The sequence below is a fragment of the Uranotaenia lowii genome, chromosome 2 (genome assembly GCF_029784155.1).
Source record: "Uranotaenia lowii strain MFRU-FL chromosome 2, ASM2978415v1, whole genome shotgun sequence".
NCBI lineage: Eukaryota > Metazoa > Arthropoda > Insecta > Diptera > Culicidae > Uranotaenia > Uranotaenia lowii.
In genome coordinates, this window is record NC_073692.1 from 117,097,938 (window position 1) to 117,117,171 (window position 19,234).

Sequence of the window (19,234 nt, forward strand, 5' to 3'; positions counted from 1 at the left end):
AGTGAGATGAAACAGATAAGGCGCATCATAAGACATGAGAAGAAAAAATTAAACATAGGAGATAGAAGTGAAACGTGAGAAGAGAAACGTAAGAAAAGAAACGTAAGAAAAGAAACGTGAGAATAGAAACTTGAGAACAGAGACGTCAGAAGAGAGACGTGAGACGCGACAAGTTGAGACATGAAGAGTGTGACGTGAGAACTGAGAATAAAGAGGTGAGAAGTGAGGAATGGGACATGTCCAGTGAGACGTGAAAAGTAAGACGTGAAGAGCGCGACTAAATTGGAATTTTATTCACGGAATTATTCTGAAATTTAAAAACATTTTAAAAATCATAAAATGAAGAGAAACTGAAACGACTTAATCAAAAATTTTGCAAAGTTATTAAACTTATATATGAAAGAGAAAATGCAGCAGGAAAAAAATCATATAAAGAAAACATGAGCAATGCTTTAAAGCATGTTTTTCGAAAATGTGACATCAGGCATGAACTGGTCTAATGAAGTAAAAATCGCAAAGATCGACCGAGCAAAAAGAACTCTGAGTTCTGAGCGTAAAATAATCCAGCGCTACATACTTGACTTTTTGATGGCCCATGGCCTTTTCCGGGGTCCAATGAGGCGGGAATCTGGAAGCCGTAAAAAGTATCGGTTTCCCAAGAGAGAGCGAGAAACTAGGGGAAAGCGTAGTCCAGGATATCTTCCGGTGGGTTGAAGCCAAAATGAATTACTGGCCATAAATTGTGAGCAAATATCATTCGGAAATTTTTCATTCATTCGGATTGAATGATCATTTGTTAACTTACTGCGAACCTTGAGGATAGAATTGTTTGCATCAGTAAATAAAAAGAGTATTTTGTTGATCTAGTTTTTATTCGATAAAACCACAATTAAAAAATAAATAGTGTCTCTCTGGAGGCGAATCACTCAGAAGAGACCCGTACCCATTATTAGTTATTCTTTGAATTTTGCGCTCCTTAGTTTTTCAATGTTCTTTTTTTAAACTTTTTCTCTGCTCATCTGGACAAGCCATCTGGTACAGAAATTGGATCAGGGTGCGGGTCGGCCGTCCGGTCATGCGATCTTGAACCAGGTACGGGATGCCAACTCCACGCTTCAGCATTCCTACGCCGGCAATGTCCAAGTGGATCCAATCAACACAGGGCACGAACTCTTTCAGGAAGGCAGCCCCCAAACAGGCACTTCCCTTGCCGTGGCCGGTGTTGCTCATGTCAACGTTGGTGTAATCTGGAAGGGGAAGAAAGAGTTTGTTTAGATTGGTGCAGTTAATTTTTTGTTTTGGGCTTACTGGTGACTTTGTGGCTGAAGTATTTCCACAACGGTAAACGCCAGACTCGGTCTCCGGAAATGGCGCCAGCCTTCTGCATCTGTTTCCACAGGAAGTCCGAGTTGGAGAACACGCCGCTGGCTGCGCCGCCCAAGGCATGAGTCACGCCTCGAGTCATAGTGGAAACGTCAACAACAACCTTTGGCTTGAAAGTGCTCTGTCCGTAGAGGAATGTGTCCGCCATCAAAAGCCGGCCAGCGTTGTTAGTGTCCTGTGGGAATAAGGTAAAACTTAATGTAATGTTTAAAATTAAACGGCTAATCAAACTTACATGAACACAAACAGTTCTTCCGTTGAGGGTTGTGATTACATCTCCAGGTTTGAAGGCCATTCCCGAGGGCATGTTTTCGCAGAGTGGGATTAGTCCGACTAGGTTGACCGGTAACGAAAGGGCTGCTGCAGCTCGAATAGTCGCTACAACAGTTGCTGCACCAGCCATGGCTGCCCTTTGCTTGGACATGCCATGTGGCTCCTTCAGGCACAAACCGCCACTGTTAAACGTAAGGCCAGTTCCTACCAGCATGATTGGGCGTCCCGAATCGTGTTCTCCACAGTAGCTGATTTCCAGAAACACCGGAGGTTCACAGGAGCTTTTTGCTACCGCCAGGAACGTTCCCAGTCCCTTGGCCTCGATCCAATCAAGATTCCGGACCTCCGTGTTGACTCCACAAGGGCAGAGGGCATCCACGGCTGCTTGAGCAAAAGCTGTCGGTGTAATTTGGTTTCCGGGTCCATCGGACAGACTTCGGGCCAGATTTTGAGCGTCGGCCTTGAACAATCCTCGGGTCCAAGCATCGCCATCAGGAGAATCGTACAGTTCCAGCTTGGGAATAGGCTTTCGATGTGATTTTATTTTGTTGGCTTGATATTTCCATGTTCCAAGACCGGCTCCTTCGGCAGCCTGTTCTGCCGCCTGCATAGGATCTACCGAAATTTTGGTACACCCATTACGCTGCAAACACATCGACCCAATACCGGCAGCGATTCGAACATTTTCAAATCCCTCGTCGAACTGTTCCAGCTCATGGAATCCCACACCCTCCAAGCCTAGACCAGCAACGGCTACGGATCCATAATCGGGGTCAATATTGTTGAACACTTTCACCGATCCAGTTTTTCCTTTTAAATTTGACCTGCAAGGAAAAACATGCATTTAGTTGCTAGGGTAACCATCCTCTAGAAAAAAAACTTACTCTTTGATTAAATTACTCAGCTGGCCCTCGGTTTTGGCATCGAAATGGGCCGCTACCGGCGAGAGACGTGGTTCATCGGTTTCAACTTCCTGTTCGTACAATCCGAGAACTAGACCTTTCTGTAGAGACGAACGAAATTTCCCTTTAACAAACAACCACTAATCAAATCCATCAACCATGTACTTACCTCTGCTCGGTTTTCTCCGATGTTGGTCGAATAGGACCGTCGCAGCAAGGAACTGACCCTGGGGGAACCTCGGGCTAGACGGGCGCTCAGGAATGCCATTACTTTTTTCTGCTATAATATTTGAATTTAGCACCAACCAGGACCAGAAGGATTTCTTCTATTGATTGCGGAAAATTTCGATTCGGTTTGTCCAGGGAGCGTTATGAAAGATGAGTCCGGTAAAGAGGACGTAAATTTTTCTAATGAGCTTCCTGCCTGGCTGCTTGGGATAGAAAAAAAATCGATTGCTTCGATAGCCGGAAATTGTTTCGCCGGTGACTGTGTTCAAAGTACAGATCAGCATGTTCAAATTATGGACAGTTACCTTCCGAAGACGAAACATGTGTTCGAAAAAGCACTACCAACGGTGTAATATATACCTACAGATTCTTTTGTATTATACAGATTTTTCAACGTCAACACAGATTGGAGATGTACAGGTCAACGACCGAATACGAAATATTGATCTTTTCAACCATTCGGCCAAACAAATATTCGGTCGAATATTCTATAGAGTTTTTAATGAAAACAAAACCAATAATTTCAATTTCCTTCTATTTCTTCCATTTCTATACCCTTCATGTTTTTAGTCGACTATTTCAACCTGATGGTATTATCAGATGATGCATTCAAACATCCTGATCAAGTGGGTGTTCTAATTTTCAAAATGTAACCTAAAGATATCTGAAAGGACATCAGATGACTTGTCGCTTCTAGGGCGTTTATCGCCGTAGAGATTGGGTTTCTATGAAATCTGAGAAAAACACGTCGAAACAGGTACCAAGCAATTTGAAATTGATTATTTGATATCAAATAAAATGAAGGTCGAATATGAGTAAGACAAACAAAACAGTTGTTAAAAACATCGATGATCTTTTACCTTAAGCACACGGGTCAGGAAATACAGGAGAGGCAATTTTTGAGAAAAAAAAAAAATTATTCAAAATCTAGGCATTTTTCTAAAACAAACAAGAGAAAAAAGAAACAAAACTACTTAAAATTTAATGTTTTTATTGAATCACAGCAGCAGTGTGAAATGCAAATCTAAGAACAGCACAAAAATTTAGGTTTATTTTAAAATGTTTCAAAAATCGTTTTGAAACACAAAATCTAATAGATTTCAAAGCAAAAATTTAAGTTTATTTGAAAAAGCAAATAATCTGAACAAACCTGGTAAAATCGGATAAGTTTCAAACAATATTTGGGCATCCTGAACAGATTCGACTCACCTCAAATTTTTTATTGGAAAAATGGGCAAGTCTGGACCTGAATATATTGATAAAAAATAATCTGGAATTAACGATACTCAAAGTATAAAACCATACTTGTCAGCATTATATTGTACGATCTACAGTGAAAGATACACGGATACACCTAAAACCAAAAGTTTTTGATGATTGTGTAGCATTTTCAACATTTCATTTGGATATTTTATAAATCATCCAAAATCAATTTGAATTTGACAAGTATGTTATTGTATAAATTTTGAAAATAAATATTCGATCGAACACTTAGCTCAACTATTCGGCTTAACGGTTTTCGGGCGTTGTTTGTGGCCGAATATTCGGTACATCTATATATATAAAAAGCAATTATCTGTATGTTTGTTTGTTTGTTTGTTTGTTTGTTTGTCCTCTATAGACTCAGCCGCCTTAAGAGCTAGAGATCTGAAATTTGGCATGGATGCTCATTAGAACCAGGAATGATGAAAAATGTTTTTAGATTTTTGGACGACCCCTTCTGAAAGGGGTCGTCCATACAAGACAAATATTGTTTTCACGTTATTGACGTTATTTTCCGTCGGATTGTGATGAAAATTTGCACATGAGTGTTTTGAGAGACGAGCAATCGATTACAGTTATCAAATTCAGGGTCAGGGGTCGGCCAAAGGGGTCGTCCATATTCACTGATTCATGTTTTTGCGATATTGACGTTATTATACATCGGATTGTGATGAAAATTTGCACATGAGTGTTTTGAGAGACGAGCAATCCATTACAGTTATCAAATTTAGGGTCAGGGGTCGGCAAAAGGGGTCGTCCATATCCACTGATTAATGTTTTTGCGATATTGGCTTTATTTTACATTGGATTGTGATGAAAATTTGCACATGAGTGTTTTAAGAGACGAGCAATCGATTTCAAGTTTCGAATTGCGGATCAGAAGTCGGTTGAGGGAGTCGTCCATACCCAACTTTAATGTTTTTGTAATTTTGACGTTTTTCTACATTGGATTGAGATGAAAATTTCCGCATAGGAGTTTTGAGGGACGCTATTTTGCTTTCAGGTTTCAAATCTTGACTCAGGGGTCGGCAAAAGGGGTTATTATCTGTTCACTGTTTCAACGATATTCTCTTGATTGAGCATAGAATTTTAATGAAAATTGACACATGGGAGTTTAACAGAAAAGATAACTGATTTCAGGAGTCAAGTTTTGAATCGTGATAAAAAAAGGCCGTCCATGTTAGTTGCTCACTGTTTTCGCGATATTGTCGTGATCATGCATCGGATTGAGATGAAAATGTTCAGATGAAGGTTATAAACTATGAGCAATTGACTCCAGGTAGCATGTTCCGTGTCAAGGGTCGGCGGAAGTGGCGTCTATAGTCACTGTTCACTGTTTTCAAGTTCCTGACGTTAATTTACATATAATTTGAAAAAAAAAATGGCACAAGGGAGTTGTGAGGAACGTAAAATTGGTTTTAATTATCGAATTTCGGGCCACGGGACAGAAAAAGAAGGTTTCATTGAAAGTTCAGTGTTTTGTGCAATAATTTTGTTGGAGGCAGTTAATTGATACCTACCAATTTAAGTGTGAAGGTCATGCAAAAGAGTCGTGCACATAAACAAATAGTATATGTTTCTGCCATAATGTCTAGATTTTGCAACCGATCGAGAAGAAAACACTCTCACATAAATTTTAATAAAAATCCAATCAACCGTTTAATTTGAATTTCAAGTAATAGTAATAATTGCGACTTTAAACACTGTTGAATTTTTTCCCCAAAATTGTTGAAAGAATGTTTCGAATTCATTTTCTAAACTCATTTTGACGTACCAATGATTTAAAGCGAAACGAAGTTCGTACGGGATCAGCTAGTCTCTTATACAAATATGATAAGATAAATAGGATAAGAAGATTTTTTTTTACAGATTTTTAAACATTAAAACAGATTCATACAGATTTTTGTATAAGTTCAAAAATAGATGTCGATGAACCAGTTTCCATGGGCTATTAGAGTTAAATCTTTTAAACCCTTTATCTTTCCAACTGCAATATTTCGAAAATACTTTTTTGTTGCAATGGCACTAACACCCTGCTTACACTTGCCCTAGTGTATCTGTTTTTTTTTTAAATTTATTTATCCAGACCTCTCATATCTTTTTTGACGACTATAACCATTTACTTATCATTTATGTACTGATTTGAAATTATCTCATTAAGATTCTATTATCAGAACATGAAATTAAACGTGTTGCATTTCGACAATCACTAAATCTAATACATTTAATATATTTTGACTCAATGTCTAGTGTTTTATATTGCAAAATATTGTAAACTTTTTTTATAGGTATCAATATTTTTTTTGTTGTTTTTCTAAGTGAAACATAAAATAAAACATAAAATCCCAAATAAAACAACAAACAACATCAGACGTGAAGTTAAAGACGAGATTTTTCGTTGTAAGTCCTCAAACAACCCCTTTTTTCAACTCGTGACCCAAAACTTGAAAACGGAAATCAATTACCCCTTTTTTAAATTAATTGCGCACAGTTTCATGTAAATCCAATGTATAATAACTACAATATCTTGAAAAGAATGAAGAGTATATATGGGCGACCCCCTTTGCCGATCCCTGACACAAAATTGCATAACCAAAAAGCATTGCCCGTCCCTTAAAACCATCCTGCGCCAATTTTCATCTCAATCCGATGCACAATATCGAGTGAACAGTTAGTATTGACGACCCCTTCGGCCGACCCCTGATCCAAGTTTATACCAGAAATGGATTTTCCCTCCCTAAAAAGCTCTGTGAGCAAATTTCCATTTCAAACCGATGCATAATAACTACAATATCGCAAAACACTGAACAGTTAATATGGACGACCTCTTTCGGCGACCCCTGACACAAAATTTGATACTTGAAATCAATTGCCCGCCCTTGAAAAACCCCGTGTGCAAATTTTCATTTCAATCCAGTGAACCACAACGTCAATATCACTAAAACATTATGTGTGTTGTATGGACGACCTCTTTTGCCGGCCCCTTAAACAAAATCTGACACCTGAAATCAAATGCCCATCCCTCAAAACACCCATGTGCAATTTTTTTTGTGCATTTGTGTTGTATGGACAACCCCCTTCAAAAGGGGTCATCCGAAAAACATTTTTCATCATTCCTGGTCCTAATGAGCATCCATACCAAATTTCTGCTCTCTAGCTTTTAAGGCGGCTGAGCCTAATGAAGATAAACATACAAACGAACAAACAAACGGAAATTACTTTTTGTATACAGGGTCCGGCAACTGAAGTGCAACATTGGAACTAACAAATAAAGCTTAGTTCTTTTAGAAATGGGACACTTTCTTTTGATATTAGCTCATTTACTAGTAATCGGACACTCAAAATTTTGGCAGCAATTTGTTGCCTGTAAAAAGTACTCTCCGACCTATTTTTTTTCAAAATTTAAAAATTACGCGTTTTTGAGATATTGACAATGCAAGAGAAAAAGGAAAAAATAATTTTGCACAGTTTCATTCAAAACCCATCATAATCAAATTGATAGCTGACAAAACCGTTGATTATTCGAAGAATTACTTATGTCAGTGGTGGAAAAGTATGCAAATACAGTCAAAAATGTCCACAAAGTTCAAATCAAGCATTGGAGTGAAGCACATGATCGGCAACTTCGACTAAGGGGCATCAGAGAATCAAGTCTCATACCAGCATTTTTAATTTTCAGTAAGCGAAAAACTAAGGGTAGATCGTTGAAATTTCCAATTTTTTTTTTCTCCGATAAGCTGAAAGAGTTGCCTGGCAATGAGTCATTCAAACCATACCTCAAACACTAAATTTTTGCTAGTTCCAGAGCTCGTAAGCTGTATAGCCGGTTCCGAAGCTATGGGACAGATGATTTCTGATGAACGACAAAATTTATGAAATACCCTATTTTAAACGAATTTCAGCGGTTGAGTCCTATACCATGTCTGCTCGTGGCAAGGTCCTGAATATATTAAAGTATGTATTTGCTGGTTATGTTTTATGAAATATTATGATTTGCCAAAATTCTGCTCCTGTGGAAAGAAATAACAATATTCAAAACGAAAACTATGGTTTTCGCTGTTTTTAAAAGCCTAAAAAGAGTAATCTTTTATGTAACCTTCGCAAACTAAGATCTATTCTAACCGATTATACTTTTAATTTAATCTCATGATGGTTTTACTTCGTTATTGCAAGATTTTGCCAGCAGAAATTGCATTAAAAACGCTCAAAAAGTGGCTCAAAAATAATCAAATTTGTTAATTTCGAAACATCTGTTTCCACTAAATTGCCCTCAGTTTCTTTCAAAATAGAAGTATTGGTCCAAAAAGTAGCGGAAATTGAAGGAAGAGGGTGTAGCCACCTTAAATACAGATTAGACGAAGTATTAGTTTGAAAAACTGATCAATATCATGACTGACAAAAGTGTGCGCTAGCCGATGGGAGGTGCCAAGAATAAAGTAGAATTTATCCTTATAAAAAACGATAAATATTTTTTTTCAAATTTTTTCATTAATTATCATAAAATTACCTTCATTTCCTTCATAGAAAGTTTTTAGATCAAACGAAAGGTTTTTGAGATACACGCATTCGTAACTGTCCCATTTCTAAAAGAACTAAGCTTTAATTTGATCAAAACAAAAACTTTTTCTTTCAAATTTAATACGATTTACATCAAAACAGATCATATTTTCAAAATCCATTGGTGCCTTTCGATTTTTTTGTACTTGAGCTGCAGAAGCTCAAGGCACACACTCTAAAAGACCGCAGGTGGTTTATGTGGTATTTTATCCCAGTGTTCAACTAGATGGCGCTCCAGAACTTCCAACCCGTCATGTTTTGTGGAGTAGACTCGGGCTTCTGTATACGCTAGACAGCCAAGTCCATAGGGTTCAGGTCCGGCGAACTCCCCGACCACTCCGTACTCGACACTAACCCTGGAAAAAACCTTCGCACACAAAAAATGGGACCTCTTTCCTTGGTAAGCCAATGTGAAGTTCTGCTGAAAAACCACCAACCAAAACTAAAATTTGGACGTGCCCACATGCTGGACGAAGACATGCTGTAGAACTATTTTCGATACGTAAATTCATTGATCTACACCTCTTAAGGGTGTTCGGTTGATCTTCACCAGGAAAGTACGGGCGATTCCGACCCAGACCTTTAATAAGACAGATGTCTGTCGTCTTGTGGCCTTCAATACGTTTGCATAGGTTCGTGATCTTTCTGGTAACCAAAATCTGCAGTTCTGTTTTTTCACGAACCGCCGAACGGCGATGAATTCATCTGCAGAAGACACGATATTCTCCACATTTTTCATGCGCGGACCGCGTAAGCTGCGCCTTCGCTCTTTCTACCCGTTCTTGCTTCTGTTCAAACGAGAGGTCTTGAAATCTTAGGATCTTGTAAGGCTGGGCCAGAAGATCATCTTCCAAGATCCGACGGCGATTTTGATCCGGTGTGTTAAAATCTATCGCCAATTTAGTGTTAAGGTTCCAAGAATATTTTTACAAAAAAAATAACACTTATTACAAAATTAACAAAAATATCCTCTGACATCTTAAACATAATGTTAACAAGGTAACAAGGTGTCATCTAACTCGGTTTTGTACACTTTGTAATAATCACTCCTGAAGTGTTGTAGCAGTTCAATTGCCGGACCCTGCATTTAGATGAACTAATCTGACTTTGGGTTGTTAAAAATAGTTTAATATTGTTTAACACCTTTTATTGCTATCTTTTTCTGTAAATGTTGCGAAAATAAAGTGCTTAAAAGGGAAGAATGACACTAGATACATATTCCCTCTAACTCCAGACGCATTCCTCCAATGGATCCAATTTAGCTATTAGAATAATACCAATGTCACCTTTACTTGATAAATGACAAAATGTTTATTAAAAATAATGTTGACCATCTTAGATGTATTCGTGTATCATTAACTGTATATCGTACAGGAGAATGCTGACAAATATCGCTTTATACTTTGATATCCATTATTCCAGATGTTCTTAAAATATCCAGGTATTTCCATAAATCCAATAATGAATTAGAGATAAGTTAAATCTGGCCGGAATGTCTGAACTTATTCAATTTATTTGCAAATCAAACTTAAAACTTTATTTTCTCATTGAAAATTTGAAGACTTAGTGTGCAAGAAGAATTTTTAAGTATTTTAAAATTATCATAATTTTTTGTCAAATCCATAGAAATTATTTTAATACTGCTGCTGTGATTCAATGGAAACTTTAAAATACAAGTTATCTATTTCTTTCACTTTCCTCTTGTATGTCCTGGCCTATATTTGTGTTTTCAAATTTGCCTTTTTTCAATATTTTTTAATAAAAAATTGTCCTGAATTGCCCGACTGTGTAGTTTAAAGTATGGTATGTTTAAGATCAAAGATTATCGTTTTTTTTAACAACTGTTTTGAAGATGTCTTGTTCATATTCTACTTTCAGCGATATTGATATATTCGATATTGATATGATCGATATGAAATTCGATATTTCAAATTGCTTGGCACCTGTTTTCACAGGAACCCATTCTCTTTGGTAATGAAGGTGACAATTCATTTAATCTCCTTTCAGTTATTGGTGACATTTTTCAAATCAAAGAGACCTATACTTGAAAAAGATCTTGTAATAAATCATCTGATTATATCATCTGGTTGAAAAAAATCAACTTAAGAACATGAGGAGCATTAAGATGGAAGAAATAGAAGGAAATTGAAATAATCGCTTTTGTATTTTATTTAAAAAAAATCCAACAGAATGTTCGTTTGGCCGAATAGTTAAAAAATCTTACGTCCATATATTTTAAATATCAGAAATTTACCTCAAAATACAACAAAACCTACACCAAAACTATAAATTTATTAAAGAGAAAAATTGAACTGTCACATAAATACACCTGCTGCTTCTCAACGCTTCGATTTCATAAGGAAGGGTGCTTGTTTGTGAGCCTTCGAAGAATAGATATTACAAGATTTTGAATTAACATATTTATTTACATTTGAAATTTTCAAAAACAAACCAATTTTTTCCCGATTTTAAACTCAACATGTAGGTTTTTAAGCGTAGAAAAAGTTTTAAGCTATCTTAGCTTTGATTTTAATTATTGATAATTTTGTGGAAAAAATTGTATGTTGATCAAAGCTACCCCGGTGATCAATGTTACCCCGTTTTACGGTACTAATTTTTATATCTAACAGTTGTAAGAACTAATGTGTCTTCAAATACCGGTGGTAAAGGGTTTTCCTTGTAGGGTTGATGAGGAGTAAAAACACTTCTTTACAGGTTGGCAGACAAATCAAAAGAGAATGTATTATTCCTATAAATTACATAGTTAGGTCCCTGCCTTGTGTCGTTTCCTTAGGAATCGATTTAGAGAGAAAATCTCTCTTTTACTCGAAAGGGTTTTGCCCATTTTACCGATCATCGAAAACACGCTTAATGTGAATACTATAACTTCTTTTCCCTTTCAGAACTGACTTACTGTAATATAGTGTATTAAAAGTTTACAATTCGCTAAATACTAATTCAATCAACACTCAAAACTTAGTTCAATGCAATAATTCAACTTCAACTGATCTGAATTCATTCACTTCAAATGTTAATAATACAAATATTCTTCTTTGCGCCTTTTCTTCGATATCCGATTTGATCTTCGTAAGGTTTCTCCTTGTTCTGCTGATAAAACTTCAATTTCACCATCTTCCACTTGAAAACCAACGATGCTCTGCTGATCTGCTTCCCCAAAAATATATGAATCAGCGGCAAAACCGTAAAATTCTGCTTCGGATTCCGATGAAAAACCGTTTTCCTCCTCTTCGCTTCGCCTTCTTTTCCTGACAAAAGATTCTTGTGGTTCCGGCAAAAGTTCGCATTCATCGCGACAAACAAAATGTATATTTACTTTTCGATGAGGAATGGACACCAGCTTTAACTGACGCCTGTGCGCCAGAATTATCCGTCCTCCTAGCAGCACTCGTGACATCCCGAATTAACTCCTGCTCTCCTAGAAAATTGACGCTTTCCTCTGGAACTGTTGACCTAATAAAAGAATTCCTCCAACCAGCACAGAAAACATCCAACCATGTCCTGCCCATTAGAGGTACGAACTCGTTGCCACATTGTAGCACAACCATGTGTACTAATGCTCTCATTCCATTCAGCTGCGCATTTACACTAAATTTACCCAAAACGTTCAACCTCTTTCCATCAATCACGACCAGTCTTTTGTTACAATTGACCAACTCAAAATTTCTAAATGCTCTTTTGAAAAACTCCTCCGATATAACACTTTCTGCTGATCCTGAATCTATTTCCATAGTGAAAGTACGGTTGTTGATTACCACCTCAACATAACAAGGCTCATTAATTTTTTTAATAGAAGAAATCATTAAACAAGATTCTTCCTCTGTATCAGAATCAGAATTCATGTCAAGTTTCAAACGTTTGAATAAGGCTGATGTGGACACGTTATCTTTTGGAGAATCAACAAACCTCACTGCAGATTGCTGGCGAGGTCGATATTGCCTGGGGCTTTGATTGTAACGCTTACGTAAATAACAGTAATCGCGAGTATGTCCCTTCTTTTCGCAATATGAGCAAACATACACACGTTTGTACGACTTCTTTCTTTCCCTACTGTTATTTCTGCTGCTAAATCTTGGTGACCTATCCCTACTATCGCTTCTACTGCGAGGTCTAAAATTTGATCTCATTGGCAATTTTTCTTCTCGTCTACCTAAACGTGCTATAACACCACCACGAGCATCTTCCCCGTTCAATCTTCGCGATTTTTCCATAGCCAACTCACTACTCAACAACATTTTCTCCGCTTTAGCTGCAGTTAAGTTGTCCTCATTAAACATCCGACTTTGTAATTGCTTATCATAAGCTCCTATGACCAACAAATCCCGGATAAATCGTTCCTTCAACGTACCAAAATTACATTCCTCAGCCGCTAATTTAACAGCTAAAATAAAATCAATTGCTTTCTCGTCATGACGTTGCCTCCTAGTCCAAAACTCATTACTAACAATGACCTCGGAGTCGGTTTTGTCGTAATATTTCTCCAAAGCTTCAATTATATCTCTATAAGCTAGTTCTTTCACATCCCTTCCCGGGAAAAGCATCTTTACTCTGGAATAAACTTCCGTGCCACATACTGCCAAAAACGATGTCTTGTATTTGGCCTCAGCATAGTTGTTATGGATAAAAAGCCATTCTAATTGTTCAATGTATTGGCCAAAAGAAATAGATCCCGGAATAAATTGTTCAGTCGTCGTCGAAAGTGCCATACTTTCGTTTTAAATAAATGAATCAAAAGTTAAAATAATGGAAAATAAAAAATATAATAAAAAAAAAGTACACACAAAAAAAACGTTCACAAAAAAAATAAAAAAGAAAAAAAAAATAAAAAATTATTAAAACAAATTTACTAAAAAAAAAATAAATAATTAAATGGTCAATGTTTTTTAAAATCTGCATAAATCATCACACAACACAAAATCACATACCTGTTACTCCAATCTTTGGTTCCAAAAGCGGTTTTTTTGCTGAATAAACGAGCGGCCAATAAAAATCACGATGCCAACTAAAGCTACCAACAGCAAGAACAATTTTAGCAGAAATCCTCTCAAAATTGCACACCAACTTTAAAACTCCACGGCAGCCAAAAAAAATCTTCGCAAAAAACAGCAGATATCTTAATAAAATACAGCAACAACTGGTAACCCTACAGAAAAAAAAACATCGAATTCAACCTGAATTCGCACTAATACTTTGCCTCCGTTTCACTTTGGCTCAAAAGTTTGTCACTGTTCAGTTTTTTTTCTTTTTACTTTAATGATTATGCAACAAAGTAACAAATTTTTTTATCATTCGCCAATAACGTAGTTCTTGATTCTTGCCAAAAGAAATCTTTTTCCGAAAAAAAATCACGCTTCTTTCCACAAAATGGAGGTCGAATAAAATTCCCACATAAAACACATGGATTTCGGGCAACTTCAAAATGGCGCTTCCATAAAGCAAATTACCTCCTCGTGTCACTGTGAAATGCAATTTTCGTTCACTGTTGAATTTTACTCGTGCGTGAAAATAAGATTTACAAATCAACTATATGCGAACAAAAATGTGCACGCTTTTATCGAAAAAAAAAAACTAAATTTTCCCTCGTCGTCACTTAATGTGTCTTCAAATACCGGTGGTAAAGGGTTTTCCTTGTAGGGTTGATGAGGAGTAAAAACACTTCTTTACAGGTTGGCAGACAAATCAAAAGAGAATGTATTATTCCTATAAATTACATAGTTAGGTCCCTGCCTTGTGTCGTTTCCTTAGGAATCGATTTAGAGAGAAAATCTCTCTTTTACTCGAAAGGGTTTTGCCCATTTTACCGATCATCGAAAACACGCTTAATGTGAATACTATAAGAACTAACATTTGATCTAGATTAAATTCAATAATTAAAATGATTTGTCAATTTTTTCATTTTTTTTTCACATTTCCAACTTGCACATTAAGCTAAAACTAACACAGGAAACCGAAACAGAAGTCAGAGGTGGTTTTTGTTCTAATAAAGATAAATACAGATTTTTTCATCCTGACAACCCTGAGCACTGTAGATGTTTTGATTTCTCAATGACAACCAAGATTTCTATTTCAATTTCTCTCTAGAATACTGGCAAAAATGGGAGCTTCTTGAGCAGCTTCGTCAAAAATCTTTCTTCTTGCCTAGACAATCAAAATATTTGCAATTCATTTTTGAGCGACTCATTGAAAGACAATCTCGTTGGTAATTATCATGAAATGCACGGTCATGCTAGGAAAGCGTGAAATTCGTAAAAACAACAACATCTAATGATATTGTAAAACGTTCGAGAAACATGTTCTATCTGGGGCGCGAAAGATATCCCCCAATCTGAACTTTGGTCTTTGTTCTAACAAGCTATCAAATGGACGGTGAAATTAATATCGCAAAATGACGTGAAAGTCGCTTCCCCTTATTCGATACACACGCACGCAGGTGTTGGAATTAATTTGCTCCGGGATTGCGCTCGTTCGGAAGTGATCTCAAGTGAATCTCCTCCCCTTGTCGCGATGCGTTGGGCGTAGAGCCATTTCCCTGACGTGCCAAAAACTTCTAGAAAACGCGTCCTTCCTCTATTCCAGAAGAAGTGGGTGGGGTGCTTTAGCACTGTTGTTAAAGTAAAGCACCATTCACTTTCGAAAAGCATTAACATCTACGCGCTTTTGAAAACGATTATAGGCGGAAAAGTGCTTGCCATGTTTTTGCTGGTTTTTCAACGAAAGGTGGGGGTTTTGGCGAAGAAAAACGTTTTGTTCCTGTCCGTCCAACTTTACCGCGCGGTGTGACATCGGAAGTCAAAGGCACACGCACCTTAATGCCTCCCTGGGCTGAAAACCGCTAAAAGAAAAGCCTGGCCTTTGCCTTGTTCCAAGTTGAATAAAAGATTAGCGTGCGCTGTTTCAGCAGCTTCGCTTTCCCCCCATCCATCTTCCCAATTCATCGAAAAACAGCGACCGAGAGACCAAAATTCCGTTAAAAGTTTTCCTCAAGTTTTTGCTCAAATCTTTCCTCGGTTAAGGTTTTTGTTTAGTTTTTATGGATCACTGATTTCGAGAGTTATGGCCCCAGGTGATGAACGGTTTCGCCCAACCGTGAAAGGTTCCGTTTCTCGGTTAATGGAGAAAAGTATCGTTATTAATCACCGGGATGGCTTCGAGGTGGCGGAAACGGTATAGTTTTAATAGGGCATATTTTATTTCGGTCATAAAAAATGTACTGCTTTCTTAGATGGAAGAACTTAGAGAGTTTTAAAATAAAGAAAAGAAATACATAGTTGTGTAGAGCAAGTTCACTGTTGTTGGGAAAAATGGTAGAAATTTTGACACTTACGGCACATTTTGAAAATTTTGCCATTCAAAAATATTTTCAAGATCTGTGGCCTTCTAGTTTTTTTACAACACGTGTTGTATTTTCGCATGCTGTGATGCAAAAATAGCAATATTTATATCACAAACGGCTAAAATAGAAACAGTGTTGTAAAAAAATACAACGCCCCAAGATCTTGAAAACATTTTTGCATGGTAATATTTTCAAAATGTCAAAATTTCTACCACTTTTCCCAACACCAGTGAACTTGCCCTTAAAAGATATAGGCATATAAAAAGTAAAAATCAAAACCATCTAGATTAAAAAAATCGAACTTGTAAATTACGATTTTGAGAATTTGCTAGCCCTCTAAGATTTTTCTATCATAAGGTTAACAGATCCTTTTACGCACTTATGAGGGCAGCGCAAATCCGGACTATCTGATATACGAAGATGAGTTGGACTATATGAAGGTAGGGGAAAGTGTTCCTCAATGGGTCTATCGTTTGACAAAATGGCTGACAAGACAACATGTCTAATCAATGCAAGAAGAAATGTTATGAATTTACCAACTCAAAAAAAAAATGAAGCAGGTGCAGGAAGCAGGTGAATATAATTGTATCACGGTGTCTCTGATGGAACGATTTTATTTATCGAAAACTAGTATCGCTAATTTTTGCAACATTCGAAAGCTGAGACTTTTCTCTTTCATTTAAGCCAAAATTTGAAATAATCCACCGAGTCTAGAACAATTAATTTTTTTGAAGATTTTTTAACCTTTTTAATGTTTTTTTTTAAAGGCAAAATTATACTAATCACTGTGAAAACGCTCGCCTTACCTTTAACGTTAATCCGACTACATATGTCAATAACATAATTTAATAGGAAATTTCCTTGGCTACAATTTTGTAGACGACATCAAAGTGATACAAATTGAGAGAAAAGAGTTAGAATGTCACAAACAGAAGAATCTAATAAAACTTCTCATCACTGATTGAACCAAGACCAGAAATAATATTCTTCGAGCTTTGTTATTGATTGTAGAGTGTATAAATGTTCAAAACGGTTGATTTCATTTAAAAAATCAATCTTTTACATAAAATTTGATCAGGATTATCTGAAGTAATGAGCATTTAGATTTGGGTTTTATTATTCCGGAACAAATATCAAATTTTTTTTCTGTCACTCCGATTTTTCCGAAATTTTGAAGTAAGGAATAAATAAAGTTAAAGGCATTTTAAACAAAAATTTGATACATCCTATGAAAATTCAATCAGTTGAAAGAGCGAAAGCCAAACTGTTGAAGATGAGAGTAATATCACCTGTTGTTTAAGAATTTTTTTCAAATGTATACGTATGTACACGTATAAATTGTTCGGAGCATTTTTACTGTTTCTTTTGATTTGAAAAAATGATAGCAATGGAAACGATTTAGAACTTTTGTACTTCAGGAGTGTTAAATTGACACTCAAGGCCTGATAAGGGAGTTTTTTTTGGACATTCAGGGAGCGTTCATTAAATATTTTTGACGCAAAATGAAAGATATCATGAATTCATTAAGGGCCCCGAAGACATTAATTTGTTTTGATGCGCCTGAAAAAGTTTAGCGCCTTACAACTTCCATTACTGTCATATTGTCACTCAAGAGCGGGCCAGGTTTAATACTTCATACAAATAATTTGAAATTAAAAAAAAAACCAGAATGAAATTCACAGTTCAACCACAATTCAAAGTACCAAATTTAAATTGCATTTTCGAATCACAATTGAAATCCAATTACAAAATTGAGAATCAAAGTTTTACATTCAGAGAAAGCAGGAAATGAAAAATTTATAATTCAAATCCAAATGTTGATTTTACTTTCATATCTTAAAATCACGAAAAAAAACGTGTTCATGTATTCTGTTAAAATTTTAAGAATGTATTGCAGATTTAAACTTGAAATTGAAAAACATATTTTTTTTCTTTTTCATAGGAATTTAACCCACTAAGGTCATTCTTCCTCGGAAAATCATTTATTTATTTAAAAAATTAAGAAACATTTGACAAAAGTTCTTCTAGCTGTTACAAAAGTTATATTCAAAAACAATAATTCAGAATGGAAATGAAATTTTCAAACACAGTATCATAAATTTGGAACAAGATGAGATTGAAATTAAGAATATTCATGTTTAGAGAATCGCTTTTTGAAATTTGCAATTGAACATAGTTTTTTTTTTTAAATAATTATTTGAGAATGGTCATCAGAGAATGATTTGCTGAATTTGGGGTATTTCATCTAGTAGAGGATAATTTAAAAAAAAATGTACATCAGCTTCAGAAGTTTGAAATTAGGGATTTATCAGTTGGAAAAGTTTCAATTACAATAACAAATCTTAGATTCAAATTAGAATAAAAGTTCAATGACGGTACTCAGTTTTGTCGATCGATCCTATTTAGTCAACTAAAGTTACCTTTTTTTATAATTTACTAGCTGACCCGTTGTGCTTTGCTATACCTTCCGAAAATAAGTGTAATTTGTAAAAATTTATTCAAATTTACATTTAAGAGAGCATTTTTTTAAATCAAACCTCATCATACTTCAGAACCAACAACTTGGAAATGAGAGCTGCAGCTGCAGTTCTGAATTGCAATTCAAAGATGGTATATATTATTTACTGAAACTTGATCTCTAAACTCGTTTTTCAAGAACTGAAATTTGTACTCTGTACCCAAAAAAAACCTTTTTAAATATGGTCCCTACTTTGAAAAGCTCTTTATCTTAAATTTACATGGGAGCTCCCCCATCTTTTCCAATTTTGTCCCCCACTGCTTGAAGAAGGTAGGCAAATTTAACCGGCTCGAGTTTACATAAATTACATTACATTTTTTTTTGTACTTTATGGAGATAGAATTTTTAAAACGATGAATAGCGTGAATCGAGACAGTTTTTTGAGTATATTCCTAATATTCTGTATTATGAGTACTTCCAGCTCCTGATAAGCTTTAGATGGGGTATTTTTTGGAGTTGAAAAAATAAGCTATAGAAATTTGAAAAAAAACGATGAAAAGGATTTTTAATAACCATTTTCAAACAGCTTTTTTCACCATCCTCGCCTACGAAGCAGTTTGAATATCTATCCTTTTTGCGCCAAAATTGTGTTAAAAAAATGTTTCGCCAAATTCCAAACTCGTGGACATGAGACATTATAGCTTGAAGTTTTCCCCAACAACACTTATCATGGTAATAAAAAATATATTAAATTTGTTATGTATTAAATACAGTGCAAATTTCTTTTTTTTTAAATAAATTTACTACGGCAAAAAATAT

General features: G+C 35.9%; 1 protein-coding gene across 1 annotated transcript; it reads right to left on the bottom strand.

Annotated features, from left to right (window-relative positions):
- Positions 1 to 853: 853 nt before the first annotated feature.
- On the bottom strand, positions 854 to 2,982 carry LOC129747520 (cytosol aminopeptidase-like). The gene is made up of 5 exons (XM_055741778.1): positions 2,728 to 2,982; positions 2,541 to 2,659; positions 1,619 to 2,480; positions 1,309 to 1,558; positions 854 to 1,247 (listed from the first exon to the last, which is right to left on the bottom strand). The coding sequence occupies exons 1-5, from the start codon at positions 2,824 to 2,826 to the stop codon at positions 985 to 987; spliced, it is 1,593 nt and encodes a 530-aa protein (XP_055597753.1). The 5' UTR covers positions 2,827 to 2,982; the 3' UTR covers positions 854 to 984.
- Positions 2,983 to 19,234: the final 16,252 nt, after the last annotated feature.